The sequence below is a fragment of the Rhincodon typus genome, chromosome 16, assembly GCF_021869965.1.
Source record: "Rhincodon typus isolate 14 chromosome 16, sRhiTyp1.1, whole genome shotgun sequence".
Classification (NCBI taxonomy): Eukaryota; Metazoa; Chordata; class Chondrichthyes; order Orectolobiformes; family Rhincodontidae; genus Rhincodon; species Rhincodon typus.
This window is the reverse complement of record NC_063347.1, coordinates 8,194,041-8,219,191: the sequence shown is the minus strand read 5'-3', so window position 1 is coordinate 8,219,191 and position 25,151 is coordinate 8,194,041. Positions and strand designations below refer to the sequence as shown.

The window sequence follows — 25,151 nt, the reverse complement described above, 5'->3', positions numbered from 1 at the left end:
CACAGATGCTGCCAGACCTGCTGAGCTTTTCCAGCAATTTTGTTTTTGTTCCGGATTTACAGCACCCGCAGTTCTTTTGGTTTTTATTTAGTATCCACATCAAGGTTGCCTTGACCAACCTAGTTCAACCAATCGACATGTAAATTAAAACCCCCATGATAATTGCTATACCATTTTTACAGGCATTAGTTATTTCTTTGTTTATTGCCCTCCCAATTTGCTGTTATTATTTGGTGGCCTATAGACTATTCCTATTAGTGGCATTTTCTTCTTAGAATTTCTAATTTCCACCCAAATGGATTTAACCTTATTTCTCTGTAGAACCTAGATCATCTCTCACTACCGCCCTGATGTCATCCTTAAATATCAGGGCCACACTATCCCCCTCACCTTCCAAATAGTCTGATAACCCTGGATACTTAATTCCCAATCGTGACCATCCGACAACCGTATCTCTGCAATTGCTACCAAATCATACTCATTCACGATCATTTGTGCCATTAACTCATCCACCTTGTTTCAAGTGCTACGAGCATTCAGATAAACTGCCTTCATGCTAGTTTTTATACCTTCTTTTTGAATTCTAACATCTCTATTAATATCATCTCCGGAGTTTTCCTTACTTTTAAATTCTTTCATAGTCTTCGATGTAGTTAAACCTGCCTGCACACATTAACCTGCTGCTTTTTTTTCTATTTATCACTGTACGTACTGTCGTTTTCCCCTCAGTTCACTCGTTTAAAGTCTTAATGACCACTCCATTTGTCCTTTTTGCCAGAACATTGGTTCCAGATCAGTTCACGTGAAGACTGTCCGAACGATATAGACCCCTCCTGTTCAGAAACATATGCCAATGCCCCACGAAATAGGGCCCCTCTTTCCTGCACATGTGTTTACTTCCCTAATTTTCTTATCCCTAAAACAATTTGCAAATGGTTCAGGTAGTAATCTGGAGGTTATAACCCTTAGTGCTTGATAATTTCCACACAGGTCCTCCTTCCCAGCCTTGCATATGTTGTTTGTCTCAACGTGGGCCACAACAACTGGATCCTCGGCCTCCAATATTCTTTTAAGCTGGTCAGAGATGTCAGTCATCCTGGCACCAAGCAGGCAAGATGCCATGCAGGACTCTCGATCCTGCTTACAAAAGGATGCTATCTATAATTTGGGGAAATTGAGTCCATTACAACTACTATTTGTCTTTTAACTCCCCCCTCTTGAATGGCCTCCTGTATCAGCTGGCTCATCCTCCCTACAGCCCTTTTCCTCATCCTCACAGGGAGCAAGTACCTCATACCTGTTGGACAAGGTCAAAAGCTGAGGCTCCTCTGTTCCTGAACACAGGATCCCTCTACCTGCCTCGCTGGCAGTCACCCGCTGGTGTCCCTGGCTACTGACCAAATTTGAAGTACTTAATCTACCTGGTGTGACTGCCTCCTGCAACACGGTGTCCAGGTACTTCTGCCCCTCCCGGATGTGCCGCAGTGTTTGAAGCTCAGATTCCAGCTCATTAACTCTGAACTGAAGCTCCTCGAGCAACCAACACTTGCTGCACATGTGGTCCCTGGAGCTCGCAATAAGGTGATGCATTTTTGAGGACCAAATTTAGGTGTGAATTATCCAGTAAATACAGCATTTAGGAACATTAACATTCAGACTGTTCTGGGCATGCAGGTCCACAGTTCCCTAAAAGTGGTAACACAGGTGGCCAAGGTGATTAAGAAGGCATGTGGCATGTTTACCTTCACTGGTGTTGTTCTTCCAGCTTGTGCTGAGCTTTGCTAGAGCATTGCAGCAAGCCTGAGACAGAGACATTAACACATCACCCTGTTCCATGGCCAAAGTGGCAGGCAACAGGTAGCTCAGGGTTTTATTTGCAGACAAAATGTAGGTGTTCTGCAAAGCAGTCACTCAGACTATGTTTTGTTTCTCCAATGTAGAGTAGACCATATTGTGAACAGCAAATGCAGTAGACTAGATTGTGGGAAGTGCACTTAAAGTGCTGCTTCACCGAGAAGGTATGTTTGGACCTGTGGACACTGAGGAGGGAGGAAGTAAATTGGCAGGCGTTACACCTTTGGTGATTACAGGGGTAAGTGTGGTGGGGCTGGTGGGCGGTGTGTGTTTGGGGGGCGGGGTTGGGAGTGAAGGAAGAGTGGACCAGGGTGTCACTGTGGAAGGCAGAGAGGGGAGTGGAGGGGAATGTGTGTCTGGAGGTGGATACATCCACATCCAGAAGATCACCAGCCACATTCCCCTTGCTTCCCTTGTCCGCCTTCAGCAGGGGCCATTCCCTCTCAGACACCTTGGTCCACTCTTCCTTCACTCCGAACACCCCCTCATAGCACCTATCCCTGCAACTACTGAAGGTGTAACACCTGCTCATTTACATCCTCTGTCCTCAGTATCCAAGGGCTTTCAAAGTGAAGCAGCACTTCACCTGCACTTCCCACAATCTAGTCTACTGCATTCACTGCTCATAATATGGTCTCCTCTACATCGGGGAATGTACAGACTGAGTGATCGCTTCGCAGAACACCAACCTTCTGCCCGCAACTTCCAGCTGCCTGCCACTTTATCACAACACCCTGTTTCCTGGCCACTATCTGTGTCTCAGGCTTGCTGCGGTATTCCAGCAAAGCTCAGCACAAGCTGGAAGAATAAAGCCTCATTTTCTGCTTGGGGACCCTGCAGCCCTCTCAACTGGATATCAAGTTCAATAAATTTTGGGGTGTGAACTCTATGTCCTGGACCCCAACCCCACACACAAGGCCATGTTCTCACATAGCCTGCCATTACACACTATCTATTGTTAGCCTCGAAGAGTCTCCATTAACAGCTAGTCACTCTCCTAGCTAGATCATTATCCACTCCTTTGTCTATTCAACTGTTCTTCTCTCTCTTTGGGCTCTATCCCCATCTATTGTTTACTCCTTACCCTTCCCCACCCCCCTCCCCTCCCCAACACTATCTTCTGCATATAAACCAACATTTTCCCAGCTACCATCAGTTCTGGAGGAAGGATCACCAGACCCAAAACGTTAACTCTGATTTCTCTTCAAGGATGTTGCCAGACCTGCTGTGCTTTTCCTGCAAAATGTGTTTTTGTTTGTGAATAATGATTGGCAGTTAACTACCAGTAATTACCAAAAGAACTGCAGATGCTGTAAATCAGGAACAAAAACAAAGTTGCTGGAAAAGCTCAACAGGTCTGGCAGCATCTGTGGAGGAGAAAACAGAGTTAACGTTTCGGGTCCGGTGACCCTTCCTCAGAACTGATGGTGGCTGGGAAAATGTCAGTTTATTTGCAGAAAATAGGGAGGTGGGTGGGGTAGGGAGTAAACAATAGGATAGAGCCCAAAAAGAGAGAGAAAGACAGTAGGACAGACAAAGGAGTTGCTAACGATCAGGCTGGGAGGGTGAGTAGTTGTTATTGGGGACTGTTAGTGACTAACAACAGGGGGTGTGTAGTGGCAGGCTACCAGTAATTATTTACATTTTAAAACAGGCAAGTTTTAGGTAAAGGCATTGCCCCGAGAAGTTAACCAGCAGAAGGTTTGTCGAGTTGAAACAGGTACAGTGCACGCTTGTTTCTTTTTGTCGACAAAGGATAGGGTCTTGTACGAATGTACATAGCCTCCAGTACACAGGGCTGTTCTACACTGCGAGCTGGACAGTCTATCCCAAATTGGCTTTCCTGTATAATTCTTCACACACTCGATGATTAACCAGCAAATGCTGTCTAATTGCTGGCTGGGTACAGTCAGAATTTTGCTTGTGATCAGATAAAGAGACTTGCTGTTAGACTTGATCCATCAGTCTCATGCAGTCCAACTGTCCAAACTTAACATCACACCAGCACTGAAATTCATGCACCATTAATTTATGTGATAGGCAAAAGGCCTTTCTGGCCTGATGGCAGCCTTCTGTTAATGGTGAAGGGCACTCATGTTGATATCACATAACAGCAGTGTGAAACAACTCACCAGCTGTTACTGCACCTTTTGCTAAACATTTGTGATATGTTACCCTTCCAAGGTAATCTGAGAGAGACCGCACACTTTCCAGGACCAAGTGATAACCTGAGAACCATCCATGAGTTTGCACAAAATACAGTCAGAAATGTTAATTAGCCATTATCCCACATAATAGCTCTTAGGTGCTGTATTTTACTACACACTGAACTCAACCAAACTCCACTTGCAAAACTCAAAGTGTCCAACATTAGACATTATTTCGCAACTGGACAACATTTGCTGTATAATCCCGAGTGTACAAAGAATTGTGCTGACAACTAAATTAGGATTGCCATTTGGGCTCATAGTATGGCAGACTTGCATGTACGGGGAGCTACATATCTTAAAGCATAGGAGAGAGTCAGCTTTTGCAGACAGAAAGAATATTTAAACACATTATAACTGATTCATCTCAACTTAATAGGTAACAGCCATTCTCTGGTTCATTCATTTATCAGGGCAACGCCTTGACCAATCAGAGTCAACCCACTTGTGTTAAAATGTAAACAAAGCCTGGAAGTTAACTGTCAGTCATCACTCTCCATGGCAGTGCCCCCAGAAATCAGAATACTCTTGCCAACCAATCAGGATTCCCTTCTCAAAAAGCCTAAACCCTAAATACCCTTAAAATTTGTATTCTTGCAAATTGTCCTGGTGAGTACAAGATAAAAAGCTTTGGCAAAATATATGTCCTTTTTAAACAATACTCAAGTGCTGTACTAACAATGGTTTATTTGCAGCAATAATTCACTAATCCTAGCAGCAATGTCATAAATCTTCTCTGTACAGTCTCCAGTGTGAGGACCACCTTCGTTTGATACCACGGCCAGAACTCTATACACTACTGCTGCTCTAGATACTTTTAAAGTAATGAAAGGGAGATACACAAGGAAGCAGAACTTAAAGAAGAAAACAGACAATTGGACTCTGTTTCCGATGAGAAGTGACCTTTTTGGCAGCGTCTCTGGCAGCGAGTTGTTGAATAAACAAGATGCCCGTCAGCTGCGTTGTCTAAAAATAAAGTGACTGGGGAAAGCATTCAACACTGTTGAAGTTTCATAGTTTCTCAGGAGGTTCACAATTAGTTTAGTTACTACAGTGTTCTTAAAACACTATTTTCTTGGGGTAATGAATGAGAAACTGTGCTGGCTGGAGTATTGACCATCGAGGCAATAGATTCACATTAAAGGTAGCCAAAAGAACCAGAGGTAAGCAGAGGAAAATTATCTTATGCTAATTAAGTGGCCTACTTTGTCCTGGATGGTGTCAAGCTTCTGGAGTGTTATTAGGGGTGCACTCATCCAGGCAAGTGGGCAGCATTCCATCAACCTCCTGATTTGTGCCTTGTAGATGGTGGACAGGCTTTGAGGAGTCAGGAGTCACTCACCACAGTATTCCTAGCTTTTGACCTGCTCTTGTAGCCAATGTGTTTACGTGGTGAATCCAGTTGATTTTCTGGTCACTGATAACTCTCAGGATATTGATAGCGGGCGATTCAGTGATGTCTCTTATTGGTGATAGTCATAGTCTGGCATTTGTGGTGCAAATATCGCTTGCCACTTGTCAGCCCAAGGCTGGATATTATCCAATCTTGTCGCATTTGAACATGGACTGCTTCAGTATCTGAGGAGTCACGAATGGTGCTGAGCATTGATGATTGCACAAACATCCCCACTTCTGACCATTTGATGAAGGGAAGGTCATTGATGAAGCAGCTGAAGGTGGTTGGGCCGAGGATACTACACTGAGGAACTCCTACAGAGATGTCCTGGAGCTGAGATGATTGCCCTCCAACAATGACTTGATTTTTTTAATTCACTAATGGAATGTGAGCATCACTAGCTGGCCAGCATTTATCGGTTGTCCCTAGTTGCCTTTAAGAAGGCTGCTCACCACCCACTTTTTGAACCGCTGCAGTCCATGTGCTACAGGTTGACCCATAATGCCTTTAGGGAAGAAATTCCAGAATTTTAACCCAGCAACAAGGAAGCGTATCGCCATTCCTTCAAAGACAGACGGTTACTACGTTGGAGGGGGACTTACAGGTGGTAGTTACAGCTACCCTTATCCTTCCAGGCGGAAGTGGTTGTGGGTTTGGAAGGTGCTGTGTGAAGATCTTTGGTGAATTTCTGCAGTGTATCTTGTAGACAGTACACACTGCTGCAACTTAGCATCGGTGGAGGAAGTGGATGCTTGTGGATGTCGTGCCAATCAAATGGGTTGCTTTGTCCAGGATGGTGTCAACTTTCCCGAGTGTTGTTGGAGCTTCACCGATCCAGGAAACTGGGGAGTATTCTATCACACTCCTGACTTCCGACTTGTAGATGATGGACAGGCTTTGGAGAGTCAGGAAGCAAGTTACTCGCTATAGTATTCCTAGTCTCTGACCTGCTCCTGTACATACGGTGTTTATTTCGCACGAATTGCTGAACGTTGTGGGATCACTAGTGAACACCCCAACTTCTGAGCTTAATAAGCGGTCTTCCCTCAGTCATGAAGCAGTTGAAGATGGTTGGACCTAGGACACTACCCAAAAAAAGGATCTCCTAAAGCTAGGATGACTGACCTCCAGCAACCATAAGCATCTTCCTATGTGCCAGTGTGGGTTTAACCAGAGGAGAGCCACTCCCTGATGCCCATTGATTCCAATTTTGCGAGGGCTCCTTGATGACACACTCTGTCAAATGCAGCCCTGATACAAAGGGCTGTCACCCTCACCTCAACTCTGGAATTCAGCTCTTTTGTCCACGTTTGAACCAAGGTTGTGATGAGGTCCCTAATGGAACCAAAACTGGATGTCACCAAACAGGTTATTGCTGATCAAGTGCTGGTTAATAGCACTGTTGATAACACCTTCCAACACCTTACTGCTACTGAGAGTAGACTGATGGGGCATTAATTGGTAGGTTACATTTGTCCTACTTTTTGAGCACACTTCATATCTGGGCAACTTTCCACACTGTTGGGTAAATGGCAGCATTGTAACTGCACTGGAATAGCTTGGCTAGGGGAGCAGCAAGTTCCACTGCACAAGCCTTCATTACTGTTTAAGGCCCATAGCCTTTAGAGTATCCAGTACCTCCAGCCATTTCTTGATATCACGTGGAGTGAATCAAATTGGCTGAAGACTAGCAACTGATGCTGGGGACCACTGGAGAAGGCTACAATGCAGCACCCACATGGCATTTCTGGCTGAAGATTGTTGCATATACTTCAGTCTTATCTTTTGCACTGGCGTGCTGGGCTCTTCCATCATTGTAGATATTTGTGGAGCCTCCTCCTCCAGTGAATTGTTTAATTGTCCATCACCATTCATGAATGAGTATGACGTGACTGCGGAGCTTAGTTCGGATTCACTGGCTTTGGGCTTATATAACTCTATCATTTGCTACTTATGCTGTTTGGCATGCAGGTCATCCTGTCCGATAACTTTACCAGGTTGACACCTCATTTTTTAGGTATGGCTGGTGCTGCTCCTGACATCGCCATCAATCCAGGGGATTAGCCCTGGTTCTCTAGAGAATACAGGAGGCAATGGGTGAGTGGGGGATATGCCAGGCCATGACGATGCCAATTATGTTGGAGTACAATGGCATTATCGTTCACACTGGTATTCTGGGGTACCCCAACATTGAGAATGAAGATTTGTAGAGCATCCTCCTCCAGCAATTTGTTTAATTGTCCATCACCATTCACGACTGGATATGGCAGGACTGTGCAGTTTAGATCTTATCTATTGGTTGCAGGCTCATTTAGCTCTATTAATGGCCCAGAGCACCTTCAGTTGCTAGATCTATTAAAAGTCTTAGCACGGTGATAGTGCCACACAACACAATGAAGATATTCTCAATGTGAAGTTGGGACGTTGTCTCCACAAGGACCATGCAGTGGTCACTTGCTGATACTGTCATGGTTACAGATGCATCTGACAGACTGATAAGGATGAAGTCAAGTATGTTTTTCCCTCATCTCCCTCAGGCACTTGGCCACTTTCAATGCAATGAGACAGATTTCAACCATTCTTAGGTTCTCAGTGCACTTCCTTGCCCAGGGTCCACTTGCCTGGTTGAAAATTTAAACAAAGCTTAGCAGTTAACTAATCAGTCATTATTGACTAGCACACTTGCCAAAGCAATTCCTCCACCAGAGTACACTTGCCAATAAAGTCAGCATTCTCTTCTCATACTCGCAAGATGAAATACTTGGACAAAACGTGGATGTTTTTCAGCAATATTCAAATTCTACCAACAAACAGCTAGGATTTGTTACAATGTTGTGTCATATGTAACTACTTAGGCACAGCAATTAAGATCTTAATAAAAGGATGCTGGCCAAGTATTTACAACACCCAATTCTCCGCACAGGTTAGAGAGATTTGAAAGCTCTCTCCCATCTCTGCAAATTCCTCCAGCTACAAGTGTTCACAGTATCTGCACTCCTTTAATTCTAGCTTCCCAGTTTTAATCGCCACTATTGGCAATCAACTTCAATTGCAAAAGATGAGCCTCTGAAAATCCTCTCCAAAACACATTTTCAGGACACTCATTAGATCCTGTTTTTAGTCAGGGCTTTTGTCAAGCACCAACATCTCATCTGGCTCAGTTTCAAATTGTATTTGATGCTAGAGCTGATACATTGTTCAATATAAAAGGAAACTTGATTCGAGAAGATGGTTCCAGTTACTGAGCCAACACCAGTTTTTGTAAGCTTCATTTCATGCTGTAATTTCTACAATTAACTAATTTGTTGACTTAACAGGTCTTCAAGTTTAATTTGGATCACAAATGTGGCTTGAAGTAAAAAGATCAAATAACCAACCTCAATGATCAAGGTAACCAGTAGCTTTTCCACTTTTAGCTCCATTTGAAACAAAAATCTGAAAAAGAACAAGACATGCTTCTTGTTTTAAATACTTTTTAATGTTTTTAAATGTTGGCGAACAGAAGCACATCCTCATTTTCTACATCATGGGAAAGTGTCGAGTACAGAGCAGTACACAAGCCATCTAAAACTTTGGCATTCCCATGCCACAGAGAGCAATGGTGCACACACAGCAAGCACAGGTATCTAATAGAACAAACTCACAATACAATATTTTGCTAAAAGTGCATCTTTGAAGTTAGTAATAAGATTTTATTGTTTAAACCATAATAACAATTATTTAATTAAGGAATGACTCATTAAAAAGGCCAAGGTAATCACATAAACATTTAGTCTCTGCTCAACAATGGTTAAAGCTGCCTGTGGTTTAGTGGACAATTGCCCTATAACGTCAGAAGACTGAACTATGCAGAACAATAAATCTGTGCTTGTACTTGATTTTAGCCGTGGCAACAAATGGACAGAGTACACAAATAAAACACTCTCTATTCTTAATCATTATCCAATGATCCCTGCTGGTAAGTGCACATTTCAAGTTTGATATCAGAGATGAACTTCATGCCTTTCACTTCATGAGCCTGCTCATACAAATATCTAGACTGTAAAATGAAGCTTGATTGCTTGGAAAAGCTGCTTAACAGTTTCTTGAAAATGAACCCTTGGCATGGGAGGGGAAAAAAAAAAAAAAAGTGCTATCCAGAGGTTTACTGCAGAATGTCAGCTGAAAGGAGGGGAGTTTTCTGCTAGTTGAACTATGAACCAGATAATTGGGCTTCTCAGTCCTAGTCAGCGCAGGGGATATACTAAAGGCTTACACTTGTATAGTGTCTCAGCTTCTTCTGTATCAACAATTGAACAGCAGCAGGCATATTCCAACAACATAAATTTTATGACAACATGATCACTAGTGTGATTAAATGAGTACTTGTGGTGTTCATGGAGAGATAAATATTGGCCAGGAAACTGGGGAAAAGTCTCCTGTTCTTTGACGTAGTGTTATGTCATCTTTTACAGCAACCTGAACAGGCAGACAGGTCTCGGTTTTCCTATCAGATGGAATGCTCAGCCGAGTGTTGGCTTTGGTTTTTACACACTCAGACTCTGGAATGGGAATTTGGACCTAAAGAACTTCAATTCTGAGGCAACAGTGCTACCAAATGAGCCATAGCTGACTTTCATACCCTTAGTTTGTCCCCTAAACATTCAACTGATAGGAATTGCTTCTTTAAAAAAATGATTGTAGTCAATTAAGTAGTGAAACAACTATTAGTTTGCAGAGCCAATTCCACAAATTCCAACTGACATAAGCAACCTGTTACTTTGATTTGCTTGCAAGTGATTTCGTAGCACAAGGACGAACAAAGCTCAAAAGAACAGAAAAGTCAACTGGCGAAGGAATCAAGAAGAGGAAAAAAAAATCTACTAGATGTTGCATCAGTCTACCTGTCATGGATGTATCGATCCATGATAGTACAGCGAAGTGTGACCAACATGCAATCCTTTGGAAGACTAAGTCCTGCCTTCTCACTTAGGATATCTTCTATTGTGTGTGCAATCAACATGCTAACTGGCATAGATTTATAACGGGTCAAGTAGCTAAAAATCAAGGGGCACTGTGGGCCAAAAAGCAGCAGAATTGTTTTCAATCACAAACCAAACCCACACAGTCCAGAATTCCTTTTGCTCTACCATTGCTGTCGGGCCAGGAGATCAACCCTGGTTTAAAGCAGAGTGCAGGAGTGTGTGCTAGGACAACCAGAAAAGGAAAGAACAAAAGGCAAACCCTCAAGAGCCAAGCATCACTTTGAAGTGCTTCCAGAGAAATGAACATCTACTTAAAAAAGGACAGTAACATCTGTAAAGAGGGATTATCAGCTGTTTTACAGGAGCAAGGGCTAAGTTCTACTCTGTGGTTTAAAGTACAGATGCCTGCAGAAATAGCGTTTAGTCAAGTGCTCTTAACTTGTTTATAGTAAAAACCAACGTAAAATTCTGTTTCGTCATCTGTTTTGTCAATTAACTGGAAGTTCAAAAATTGGTTTGAAAGTTATTGGTCTCATTGGGGATCAGTGTTGTCAAATTCATTGTGCATAAAAGGTTCGGTTGTTATTTTGTTAATATCAAGTATTTTCTCTGAACAGGAATAAGTGGTACGCCCAAAACACATCACCAAATCTCTGATCTATTTGCGTTTAAAGGCAAAAGGAGAATGACGTGGTTTTCTACTTGTGGGAACTTTTTGAAGACATTCCTTGTAAAGCTTTTATTCATCATTGCTTTCCCCTTAGAAAAGCAACTACAGGGCAGAATGAATGTATCACTGTATTACACAAGTCTTTTCTACCATGTCACCCATCTCCAAGTGAACAGAGCCTCAGTGTTTAGATTAATTGGCTCAGTGCTGCAATATTTGACACTGTGCCTGAGAGGATGGGTAGATCCATGGAAAGTTTGATCCATTGAAGGTATGAAAGTATAACCAGAAATTAACTGAATGATAGGGTAACTTTGCTCAAAGTGCGTTTGCAACAAAGTTCAGGTTTATGCACACGTTACACAAGAGAAAGAAAGTAGTTAGAAATTCTTCCACATCATGAATGCCACTCTTTCAACTACTAAGTGCAAAATTACCTATGTCTCAAATAATATTTCATTGCAATTACAAGATCAATGAATAAAACTACAAGAAAATCAAGTGGGAATAAAAGGGAGAAGCCAAGAAAAAAAAACAAATAAATCTTCACACAAGTCCAAAGAGCAAAAATTACTTTCAAGGCAAGGTGTTCAGCGAAACACTAGTAACTATCAAGTAGATGGTCAAAATCTGTAAAATGGATTTTATCTATTTAAGTCAGCAAATCGACACTGACATGTTGGTTTACAGCATATCTCTTCAACCACAATATACTGAGCAAGTAAGGATGTCGAGAACTCAAACCCTCCGAGACAAATCAAATCTAGCTACTTTGTAACAGTATTATGGTCTTAATGCTCATGTATTGTGACATGACATATAGTTTAAAACATTAATGACTACCATGTGGGTATTTTGGGAAGAGGTCAGACAGCACACAAATGCTTCATAAGTGTAATCCGTATCAGGAGAAATTACATACATGTCTATCTTAACTCACCTGAAGAAATGAAACTATCGTCCTCGGAAACTAATAACTAATCTCAAACTCAGCTACAAGTATTGATGGGGACTGAGTGGCATCATACTGTACATTTATACACAAACTGTGAATGGAACCAAAATACCAATCTGCCAAATATCCCATCTTCTATTATGCCAAGAAGGGAGATTTGATTAACAGCACATGGTCTTCTACATAAAAAATAATCTGGCTCTCTGGTGGAGCATTCACTTGACATTCAAAGCAAAAAAAAAAAAAAAAATAGACAAGCGAAGGGCTATCTGATCACCAAAGCTTCACTAAAGAACATGATTGACTCTATCTGCCACCTTCAACACTGATTCACAATCGCAAATGTGTAACATCATACGATACAGTGCAACAACTTATCATGGATCCCCCTACACCACCTTCCAAACCTACAACTGCCACCACCTTGAAGGGCAAGGCAGTAGAGACATGGGAACACCGCCAAACTGCAAGTTCACCTCCAGGTCACGCACCATCCCACCATGCAACTGTACTGTTAATCCTTTACTGACACTGGGTCAAAATCCTGAAACCCCCTCTGTCACATCACTGCAAGTTTAATAGATTAATTCTAGCTGCCTCCTATAAGTCCCTGGTGCTCCTGGTCTGTTATGGTTCTCAAGAATTGAAGACAGCACAGAGGTTTCTGAATTCGGGTCACTGGTATAAACTACAAGTACTGGTGATCCTCGTGCCAAGAAATCTCATTCAGTACTTACCCCTACTCTAACATTATTCTTATTGAGTACTCAGTTGCTTGCCAGCCTGTCATAAGATTTCTACAAGTCAAAATGGATGAGGAAAGAAAAAGGCATTCCTTGCCAAGTTAAAGTTTGCAGGAATGCTTGACTGATGTCTATTTCATTCCCATTTGAAGTACTTTATTTAAAACAAAAAAAAACTGTTCAGTTAACTAAACAGCAGTGAATCCAGTAACTAAGCAAATCAAAACAGTTTTTTTTTCCCACACATCGTATGTGGAGGTCATTGTAACATTTAGAATAGGGTTATGTATTATTCTGTCACAGTAATTTACCTTGCTCATGCGCACAGCCAGAGAGAGGGGAGACGGAAACAAAGCAGAACTGTTGAAATGTGACTGGAGTTACACTGCTGGGCTCACTGTTCTGCATGCATAAAGTTCACTAAGTTTATCCGCTGACTGCCTGTTTTATGCCACAAAAGAAACAAAGTACCTTATAAGTTATGTGTAAAACATGTACCCACCATAACTAAAAATTCAAGAGCCAGCTACAAAGGCAGTACTTTCAAATACATGAGGTACTATGAAGCTAAATCCATACACAATATTGACTGAAAACTAGTTGAGAAGCTAATTAAAACCTTGATAATTAAAATAAGTCTATTTGTACTTTCCTGCAAGAATTTTTCTGCTGAATCAATATAAAAATAGCCAACTGATAAAGGCTGATGAGATCTAGCTTCTGGAAACTGTGATGTTCTGTCAGACTGATTCAGTGTTTTGTGCCCAGCCTGTTTCATTTCTGCTTTCTTGCATTCAGGAAAAATTAGTTTTGTGCAATTTGATGTACCATTTCTCAAACATAAATCAAAATTAATCAAAAGCAATTCATGCGAAGTTAAATTCATTTAATTCAGTTTTGAAGAGCTGTAAAACGTCAACAAGAAAACACAGGAATGGGAGGTTGCTTGTCCTATAAACCCTCCACTCCATCATTTGATGGGACCCAATCTCCTGAAGGTAAATCATACAAGTATTTCCTGATCCTCAAAAAGGTAATTAAGCAAAATTCTAAGACTATCCATCATCACATCATTAAATTCTAGCCTACAGCCTTCCAATTAACAATCCACTCTCCTACCAGCAGATGGGCAGACCATTTTCTTATCACATTTAAATCACCTCAGTCCAAGCTAACCATATGTTTGAGTCCAAACTGGACAGTTACCTTGTTGCCTCTTTGACAGTGTATATGCATTTGCTGAAATGAAAGTCCACAAAAAGTGGAAGTTAACAAATAACAGACAAAATTTAGTCGAAAGCGATTTGGCGAGGCAAAAAGACAAGCAAGGAGTATTAATTATAAAAGGTTTATAGTTTTGCAATTCATAAAGTATTTAGCGACTGCCTGTTCATTAATCAAAAAAGGCTTTTTAATCAACCTTGTCATCTTAACATTTAATTTTAAATCTATCCTTGCACACCCCTTCACATCACAAATGCTTCTCAAAATAAATGTAGTGTTTTTGCCCTATCATTCCTCCCAGCAACACATGTCCTGGAGAAAAGATTCAGAATATGATTTTGGTTTTACTGTTTGCCTTGTTAACTAACTTGCGCATCATTGGTCATCACTTCATTGAAACAATAAGAGCCACGGTGGTTTAAATCAGAATTGAAAGTTCTGCCCTCCCAAAGTTGGGACTTGCCTCATTGCTCACTCATTTGCTTGCAGGGCCTCCGGTTTCAGCAAAACCAAAAGTTTGCTAGTCTGTACCAAATCACAACAGACATTGAGAAGACTGGTCCTAATACTTCAAAGCTGCAATGCTCCTCCGTAATTAGCCCTGTAATACGTGCAGATTGGAAGGTATTGTACATATCTTCAGAGACCTTATAAATGAGCGATTTATGATTTATTTTAATAAATAAGTCAAACTTAGGAGATCCTGTGAACACTGATCAGTAACAGTACGTATCACAGTAAGAGTTACTTCTCCAGTCGTACCAAGAAAAAAAGTATACATGGTATGTTGATTCAACTGTACAATAATGCATGGGAATGTAGATTATGGAATAAAAAAGTTTCAGTGAGAACAGTTTGCAGAAACCCTCTGTTTACACTCATAGGACAAGATAAACTTTTACTCTCATGCAAATAGTGGGTATGTAGTGAAATTGAGACTCCAAAATCATCATACAGATAGGCCTGAAGACCAACTTCACAATAACAGATGCACCAATATAATATGACAAACTTGTCAAGCACGCAGAGCTTTGACTACTAAGTACAGGACCACATAAGCCAGACTGGACTTTGAAATCTTGCCTCTTTCTTGCATCCCGCCCCATAAGTAAAACAAAAACATTGGAAATACAAAATCAAAATGAAAAAGGTGGGTGTTTCTTTGGACAACTGTACGCATCTCTGGAAGTTGAAATCTAATTCACTAACAGTTCCATAAGTATTCTCATATGAAAGTGCTATGAAGGAACAGAACACAACCTAATGCATGGCTATTATGCATCATCTCCGAACACGTCATTCTGTTTGCGCTTCATGTTCTCAAAGTCGAAGTCTGTGCCTGTCATTCGCTTGTAAATGCTTTTTATGTCATCACATGTTGTCTCAAAATGGGTGGTGGCATCATAAGAATTTGAGATAAAAACCTGCAAGTAAAACCAACAGTTAGAGAAAACATTGCTATTCTCCTCACCACCAACTGTTCCTTTTTAAAATAACAGAAATTATATGTTTATTCCATTGTTTATAGGCCAAATGCACATAAGCCAGTCAGAAAGCCATTGCTGTGGCTGAGGTCACTTGTGAAGAGCTATGCAAAAACAATAAAAACATACTTCTGTGCAAGAAAAGTCATTGGTTAGCATTCCCTCCAGACAAGAGCAGATATTTGTGCTGCAAAGGTTGCATCGCATTTTTCAGTATGCCAATGTTAGAAATGCAAGTCCCTTTAAAAGGGTCAACCAGAAGATAACATCTCTGGACAGGTTGGTTAGAAAGTATCACAGACCCCTGAGAAGCAAGTGGGACCTGAACCCAGGCCTCCTGACTCAGAAACAAGGACACCTCCACTGCACCACAAAGAGTGTCTCAGGTCAACTACAACAGCTCCAGATTTGATTAAGAGCTCATTGCACTTTGCATTGATCAAAAGTGATTTACAAGTGGGGTGGCACAGGGACTAACACTGCTGCCTCAGTGCCAGGGCCCTGGGTTCGATTCCAGCCTGGCGCTGTGGCGTTTGCATGTTCTTCCAGCATCTGCGGAGTTTCTTCCGGGTGCTCCGGTTTCCTCCCACAGTCCAAAAAAAAAAAAAAAAAGAAGCCGGTTAAATGACTTGGCTATGCTAAATTGCCCATAGTGTCTAGGGTAGAAAATGCAGGGATACTGTTGGGCGAGGATCTGGGTGGGATGATCTTCGGAGGGTCGGTGTGGACTCGATGGGCCCTATAGAATCCTAAACTAACTAGTTAGATGAAAACAAAAATACTACGAGACATTTGGTGATGGGGAAAAGAAAAACCCATTCAGTTGTGCGTACAAGCACTTCTGGGTATAACAAAAAAAAAAATTTCAAGAAAAAAAAAAGGAGTCTTGAGGCACAGCAGTGTCCTTACTTTTGATCCAGGAAACCTGGGTTCAAGTCCTACCTGCTGCAGAGCTGTGCAGTAAAATCTCTGAACAAGTTAATTTAGAAAGAGGTGGGCATTTTTGGGTGATTGGTCAACTTTTTTTGATGGGTTATTAAAATACAAACAAAATGATTAGGGTTCTTCCTCAGTGCAGTAGTTGGCTTCTAGACAGGGAAAGGATTTGGAATGAAAACCTGTGTTTGTACTGAACTACACATATACAGGAAAACACTTATAAATCTTAGCAAATCTTTTGCTGCCAGTGAAACATATGGATATTCCCCTGCTAAACACAGTACTGGGTTTAGCTCAACTACAACAAATTCATAGGTAATGCCAAATCTCTCAAAATTTGCTCAATTTCTCTCTTCAAAACTGTAAGAGGATTTAGGAATAAATGTGGATTATTTCATGTGACTGCAAGTTAATTACAATCAGTTTCTTTTTCACAACTACTTGGCAATCTTGCAATCATGAGACAAGTTTCAATACCTTGGACAGTGCAAAGAAGCTGCAGCTGTGATTGGATTTAGCATCCTAGTGCTGCTGCATTTTGAAGCAAATTTTTGCACCCATATGCATGGATGAATGAAGTCAGTCAAGAAGTCAAAAAAAAAACTTGAAATGAAGTTGGACCATTTTCACAAGAAAAACAACATTTCATGATTTAGTTGTCAACCACATCTCCAGAGTATGAACTCAGTTAATCGAAAAGCAAAGGGCAGAATCTGTTAACCCACAGCCAAGCGCCATGGGATATTAGGACAACAACATCCTGTACTTTGCCACCAAAGCAATTTTCCCACTTACAGGTGAAGCTTGTATGTACTTAGATTCTTTTTGATGGTCATGCCAATGCAATTAAAATGACTTGGATTCCTGTAAGCATTACGATAGGCAAAAGGAATTCCAGAACATTCTGCGTCTTCCCCATTTATAAATGCACATGTTAAACTGAGCACACTTCAAATAAACTCTACATAAACCAAAAGAATTGCGGATGCTGTAAATCAGGAACAAAAACAAAGTTGCTGGAAAAGCTCAGCAGGTCTGGCAGCACCTGTGAAGGAGAAAACAGAATTAATGTTTCGGGTCCAGTGACCCCTCCTCAGAACATACCTGACTTGTTTGCCCATCATCTGTTGGTTGGTACAAATCACTGATTGAAACAAATCTGGAACAGCAGATAAAAAGGACAAGTTACAGGTTTCTGCTGTTCAATTAGATAAGAATTCAGGAAACCAAAACGTACAACGTATATGAAGTAAAAACAAACACTGAGCATCCAGCACCTCTGCAAAGTATAAACAGAGTTAACCCTTCAGGTCTATGTTTTTTCATCAGAAAGGCATCATTTTTTAATCAAACTAAACCAGAGATTGATTTGAGCACATAAGGAGGACTGGAAAGTGAATGCTTAGCAACTCCCAATATAAAACAGGACTAAGTTTTTAGTAACGATTCGTTCATCCGAGTTTCATGCTGGTCAACAACAGACAGGAGACTGACGAAATAGCCCAGGTTCATAGACTTCGGAGCTGAAATTCACTTAAAATGGCTAGTCCCTGATCAAACTATGCCCCCAAGTTTGAGATCTCCCCAACAACGGGAATCCATCCCGTCAGCAATTTCCCTGTCAATTACCCTCAGATTCATAGTTGCTTCATTAAGTTCAGTTCGCTTTCTTCCAAATTTCAACCAGCATTAGCTCCCTTTTAAGATAACAGGTAGTTCTCCTATACGGAGGAGGGAGGTGATGGCCTAGTGGTATTAATCGCTGGACTGTTAATACAGAGACCCACTTAACGTTCTGGAAACCTGGGTTCGAATTCTGCCATGGCACATGGTGGAATTTGAATTCCACAAATATCTGGAATTAATAACCTAATGATTACCAATTGTCAGGAAAAACCCATCTGTTTCACTCATGTCCTTTAGTGAAGGAAACTGCCATTCTTACCTGGTCTGGCCTACATGTGACTCCAGACCCACAGCAATGTGGTTGACTCTAAACTGTCCTCTGGGCAATTGGGGATGGGCAAGAAATGCTGCCTAGCCAGCGATGCCCTCATCCCGTGAATGAATAAATAAAGAAAGACATTCTTGCGTGATCTTGCGCTACAGAAAGTCACCAGAGAAAATTGCATTATAGGGAAATCGCTGTACTTGTACAGCAGAAAGTTTGTATTGGCCAGACAGCATCCACTATACATCAATCACATTACAGCCCAACTTGTGTTAATGAAACAAGTGTTATAGTGGAACTACCTGCACTTTCAACCTAGGAGTCAGCCTGAAGAACCTTCGCAGAATTGCTTCCATGCACATATGTATGATAAACACAGGGGAGATAGGAATAGAAGGCAATATTGATAGGTTGAATGAAGGAGGGCAAAAGGAAGCTCATATGGAGCACAAACCCCAGCTTAGGACAAGTAACCTGTCTCTGTGCTATAAATCCTGTGTAATACAACAGAAGTAATAGCACTATCTTACACATAATAAAATTAAAAACAGATAACATGTTGCATTAAGTGCCTTACGATTTGTCTATAGGATCCAGAAGTTCTAGAGCTGGCTGAACCTCCTTCTCAGGATTGTTGGTCTCCACAGTAGTGCTGACAATGGCAATGTACTTGCCTTCGGCTGCAACATTGTGCGCATATGACACGACACAAACATAGATGTCTGAAAGAAAAGCTCATTGGTTCATATGTTTGAAGAAAACCAATTCACTAAAATTGCACCAATCCCACCACCAAACAGCTACAGCAAGTCTCTTTGCTTTTTGGACAACTTTTAATTCTGTGGTCAATGGTGAATTGTACTATCAGCCCAGAGACTTGCCCAAGTGGCCAATCCTCATTTGTGAGCATAGACCGGGAGCAAGAGGAGGTTGTTCAACTGTCATGAAAGTGGCGAGAATGCTATGATAGCACCACTCATCCAAAAATCTGTGGATACGTGCACACACACATTCAAACCAGAGACACTGAACAGCTATCAGGAAGGAGAGCTGGGGACGTTTTTTAGCCCTCACTAGCCTGGGACACACAATTCACTTGTAGAATCCTAGACTTATCGTGGTAGAGATCTTTTACTTTAGAATGGTTCGGTGATTGGGTCTGTAATAAGCAACTTAAAGATGCCACTTGGCCCATTGCTGAAGATGGCCCACATCCTCACTACCATATTGCATCAATGGAGTTTTTGATACACTTTTAGCAGTGTTAATATTGTTGAAAAGGCATTTGTGATGCCCAGGGCTCTCCCTCTCTTATTTTATGCAATTTGCTTTAAATATCACACATTACCCGACTTTCTGTTGACTTGCATCTGTGGAATAATAATCTGGCAGGAGTTACAATCATTAGTATTTTTGACAGGATGGCTGAGGATACAGATGACCCTTATAACCTTTCCAACCTTCTTCACCAGATTGGGTACATAGCTGGGGTCACAGATCAGCTGCTTGCAACGAGCAGTCTGTAAGAGAGATCAGACATTAAAAGATTCATATTAATTTTCCAGTTATAACCAAAATTAAGCCCTTGAATCAGTCTTCCCAGTTAATGAACATTAAAAAATTACGAGAAACAGAACAAGAAAAAAAAAGGAAAGAATCTTATGAGAATGACTGTGCTCCCCCAGTGCTTTTCACTCAAATACTGAAAATTAAATGAATGTAAACAGTAATTTTCTGAAAAGGAGGGACTCAGGCAATAATGGATCACTTGACACAGGAACAGAACACACAACAAATAAGAGGGAGTGAAATGCTGCTGATGCTGAAATTCAGAAACAAAAATTGAAAATATTGGAAATACTCAGCCGGGCAAGCAGCCTCTCTAGACAGGGAACCAAATATTTCACCTCAATGACCTTTCTTTAAAACTGGGATAAATCAGAAAATGCAATAGATTTTGAAGGCTATGTTGTGGCACAAAATTGTAACAGCACTTGGGTGACTGCCTCAAAACATTAATATTTTTATGTTACAAAGATTAACGATAACACACATCAAGTGAAAAATCTGCTTCCTTCCCCTTACTGTCCAGAAAGAAATGAAACAAAGTTGTTTTGATATCAGGTCAGAGGAGTAATGAAAGTTGCTGCAATGCTTAACCTTGGGACTGGACAGTCTCAGTGCACGTTGTCAGATCAAGATTTGACATTTGGAAAGCCAAATTAATCTTGTCAGATAACTCATGGGATTAGATAGGCTGCCAGATTATACTTCTCATTTGGATACCTCAAGAATGAGAAGTTTTGTTAAAGTTACTTATGATATTGCTATAGGCATATTTAAGTGTTGACAGTACCTGAAGACTTCCTTCTGACAAGCAGCTTGTTAACTCAGTACAGCAGTCAATTGAAGGTACAATAATGGGAATGTGCTTTCCACAATGGTTTCAGTTTTAGTTAAATGATCAATTCAGAACTTCACTTAAAAAACAAACTTCCTTTCCCATTAACATCACTTGTGCAGATGGGTCATGGCATCATCTCTGATCCTGCAGCCCCATCTCCTGAATTAGCAACAAATACTCCAGCAAATTACCATCAACCAAAAATTGAACTGAACTAGATAAATACTATGGCTGCAAGACCAGAGGCTAGGAATTCTTTACTGAGTACCCGATTCCCAAAAGCCTATCATCCACGTTTTACAAGGCACAAGTCAGGACTGTGATGCAATACTTCACACTTTCTGGGTCAGTGCAGCTCCATCAGCACTCGAAGCTTGACACCATCCGGGACAAAATCAAAATCAGTCACTTGATTGTGGATGTGGTGGCAATCATTCCGTAGCCTTCACCACTGACACTCAGTAGCTGCAGCATGTATTATTGACAAGGTGCACTGATCCTTAGACAACATGCATGACAATTATCATCTACAAAGACAAGTGCTATTGGGAACACTATCACTTGCAAGTTTCCCTCCAAATCACTCACTACCCTAACGTGGAAATATCACGGAAATACCGCCCTAATGGTATTGTGGGTTTAGCAACAGCAACACAGCCAGTGATGCCATATCCCACGAATGAACAACCAACAAAAAGTGAAAAAGGAGATGGTGAAATTGGAATAAAACAGAATGACCATGACAGAATGAAATCAAGAGATTAAATGACAAAAGTTTGTTGTGCAGAGCTGAAGAAAGGGGTATAAGAACAAGTAATTAAAGGTGTGTTTACAGCAGGTGTGAATGGCAGGCTGATGAATAGCTGCAAAGATATAGCACCACTAAAACCACCATTACAGTAGGAGTACACCCAGGTTGTGAACGGATTTCGTTCTCATGTCCGTTCACGAATGGAATGGTACGCAAGTCTGAAAACAGTGCAGAACAGAACAGTGGAAAGCAGCTGCTCATAAGCATGGGAAAATATTCATTTCTCAGGTCTTCAGAATTACAATCATATGTGGAATCATATTCCTAAGTACAAGCGTTCTAAAGTCAGGGACCCCTGCATCCTTTAAAGTCAATCACATTCTTTTCTCCTTTGTGTCAAGACACTTATTTCAAGCCTCAATTCATGTATTACTCCAAACTGATTTTTTTCTTTGCCTCAACTTAAATACAATTTACAGCAGAGAAACAGGCCTTCATACCCAAGGTTTTATTAGTGCACAGCAGGAGCTTCCAGCCACTCAACTGCATTTAACCCTATGTTCTTATTTAGTTCCTCTTCAAGACATCCATGCTACTCTAGAAAATTAGGCTTATCAGATTAGAAAACTGATGGGAGGGAAAAAAACCAAACAGACTTGCATTTACATACAAGAAAGAATCTGCACCCTTCAGAACATCCGAAAGGGCCCCTCAGCAAAGGGAGCATCCTGAAGTGTTGTATCCGTCATAACAAAGGGCTCACAAGGAATGAAAGTAGACAAAGTGGGTTGAATAGCCCATTTTTGTTTTGAGATTTATGCATTGGCCTGAACGTCTCTACATAGTAGTTAGGATGTGGAACTCTTAACAAAGCAGTCTTTCCTGAATTCCTTATTAGATTCATTAACGACTACTTAATATTTATGAGTTCTGAAAACTATTCGTACAGCTTCATACCACACAAAGCTAACTTACCTCCCCTTCAGACTTGACACCCACCACACGCCCCTTCTCATACACAATTTCATCCACTGGCTTGTTAAGCATGTAAGTGCCCCCATAGATAGCACTGAGTCTGGAAAATAAGTTGAGAAACAGAAAGAAAAAAAAACACATCAGAATTCAGTTTGAGAAACAACTCGTTAGTGTTGTCTAAGAGACAGTACAAACACCAACATCCTAATCAAGTCTCAGGACATCACACCATCATTGGCATTAAATGGTACCCAACCTGCATTTTGCCTAACCATTTAATGATTGTAAATATATAGCACAAACAAATAGCATGGAAAATCGCCACATTCTGACTCCCTCTTGAGTTGCACTTGGAAAGCATCTTGGACGGTGTTGTCTCAGCTATGATTAGATTCAATTCTCAACACAGTTGCATATATTTGATCGTATCAAAGGAATAAGTGATGATGATTTAATTACTTCAAAATATTAACGTCATATTGAGAGAAAATACTTGAAGTTCGATTTGAATAACATTATGGAGAAAAGAAAACTTCCTGAATTCATTAAGGTTTTGTTACATGAACAATAGGGTGCCATAAGCGCAAGAGCTGCTCCAATCTGCAGAAAAGAAAGCACCAAAAACATTAAATAAACATGAATAACGTATGATTTAAACTAAAGCAAGTGAATTTCACACTGGCTTTGTTGATGGAAAATTTGGCCAAACTCATTTGGCTACCAACGACGATGGGGTGGGTAAGAGCATGAAGTGATTGGAAGTTCCATCTAAATGTTAGAAATATGCAGCTGTAAGGAGGAATTACTATCACAGAACAATGATGCTCAGATATAGAGGTGAACAACCCGGACTGCAGAATTCATTGCACAGATACTGTCCTGCACTTACCTGGCAAAGCCTTGCGGCAGCTCTCCAAGCCCATAGAGTGGGTAAAGATAGGGACTCTTGCTGTACCGTGCCAAAGATTCACTGTACAGTTTAATGCGATTGATGGTATCCAGACATGGTTGGTCCAAGTAACTGGAATCAAAATGGCAGAAGGTCACATATCTTTAACAATGACAGAATTCTACCAGTCTTCTTTCAAAAACTAAAAAAAAAAAAATCAAAGAACTTGAGCCCTTAGACAAACGCAATACACAGGTGAGATAGCAAGAGATCAGAAATCTGGTCAGTGCAGAACTAGTCCATACACCTTAAAAAAAATTTTTTTGTTTGTTTCTTTGTTAAGGGACAATGTTGACCAAGATATATTAAAACTCCCCATTCTACAATACACAACCTTTCACAACCATCTGAATAGGCTGGTAATGTCAGTTATACCTGTACTATGTTGCGAAGTTTTGTACCGTACTTGTGAACTGTAAGGCAGGAATTTGAATTTGTTTCTACAAACGATTGAGGGAAGAGTGCATAGTCCCTTTAAAAGGGACGATGTGGTTTTCTAAGCTTGGAGATTTAGACAAAAATGTCTGCAAGCAGCTGCAGATGTACAGATAGTTCTGAAATTGAAAACTATGTATCAACCGGCTGTGTGGTTGGACACCTAGGCTTGTTTTGATGTTAAGGCAACCAGCTTGAATATCAGTCAATTAAATTTAAACCAGTCACTTAGAGACTGAAACCCAATTGAATTTAAATCTGATTGTGTTGACAACCTAGGACCAATCCTATTGTAAGAAAATTGACAAGCCATCAAAGGTATAAAAGAAGAGGGTTTTTGAACACCAAGCTGAGAGCAAACTGGAAAGCAAGAAAGAAAGCAAGAGTAAAACTCTGGCTCGCACAGAAATCTTTAAGCTCTCTGATTAAACACCATCTAAAAAAAGGTACCACAGCACTCTTTAGCTAATATACCTGACACATGGATTTGAAAAAGAAAGGAAGAATCCCTGACTGGAAAACAGCAGAAGAATGGAACATTCTGGAAGACATATCCTGACTGTAGTGTTGAGAGTCTAAGTTTTAATTTTTGAATTACTTTGGTTTATCTAACACTATCTATGGAACACCATACCATTAGAATTTTGTTTTATTGGGCAGTAGTTAGTAGTGAAGAGGGAATTGTTTGGTTTGTTAGCAGTTCTGTTAATTTGTTCATTGTTAGAGTTAGATAAATAAATTGTTAGTTGATTATACAGGGAGTGAAAGGTTTTCATTTCATTTAACTTCTCCTTTTTAACAGATTGGGAGGTGAAAGGCAGGTTATACCATTTTTTCCCCCATTTCCTTCAGTAGATTATGAGGCAAGGCGAGCTTGTCTGGGTGCTTTGGTTTTAATTATCAGAGAGGGGTTCGACCTTCTCCTTTGTAACAACTAAATCTCAGGAAAAATTCAGTTCTCCAACCTCGCACTGCCCGCTTCTATCTCCTTCCCAAAATCCACAAACCTGAATGCCGTGGTCGACCCATTGTCTCTGCCTGCTCCTGCCCCACCGAACTGATCTCCAACTATCTGGACTCCATTTTCTCCCCCTTGGTCCAGGAACTCCCTACCTATGTCCGGGACACCACCCACGCCCTCCACCTCCTCCAGAACTTCCAATTCCCCAGTCCCCAACACCTCATCTTTACCATGGACGTCCCGTCCCTCTGCACCTGCATTCCCCATGCAGATGGCCTTAAGGCCCTCC

At 41.0% G+C, this 25,151-nt stretch overlaps 2 protein-coding genes across 2 annotated transcripts in view; one reads left to right on the top strand and one right to left on the bottom strand.

The window, feature by feature from the left end:
* slc25a20 (solute carrier family 25 member 20) overlaps positions 1-25,151 on the top strand; it is a 131,360-nt gene that overhangs the window by 26,159 nt on the left and 80,050 nt on the right. The gene's annotated exons all lie outside the window — the stretch shown is intronic.
* LOC109927412 (rab GDP dissociation inhibitor beta-like) overlaps positions 8,917-25,151 on the bottom strand; it is a 35,640-nt gene continuing 19,405 nt past the window's right edge. The window contains exons 6-11 of the mRNA XM_048606337.1: positions 23,407-23,538; positions 22,518-22,617; positions 19,736-19,907; positions 18,965-19,109; positions 17,541-17,595; positions 8,917-15,437 (exon numbers count right to left, since the gene is read on the bottom strand). Coding sequence (XP_048462294.1) covers positions 15,288-15,437; positions 17,541-17,595; positions 18,965-19,109; positions 19,736-19,907; positions 22,518-22,617; positions 23,407-23,538 — 754 coding nt within the window. The 3' untranslated portion in view covers positions 8,917-15,287. The remainder of the gene's footprint in view (positions 15,438-17,540; positions 17,596-18,964; positions 19,110-19,735; positions 19,908-22,517; positions 22,618-23,406; positions 23,539-25,151) is intronic.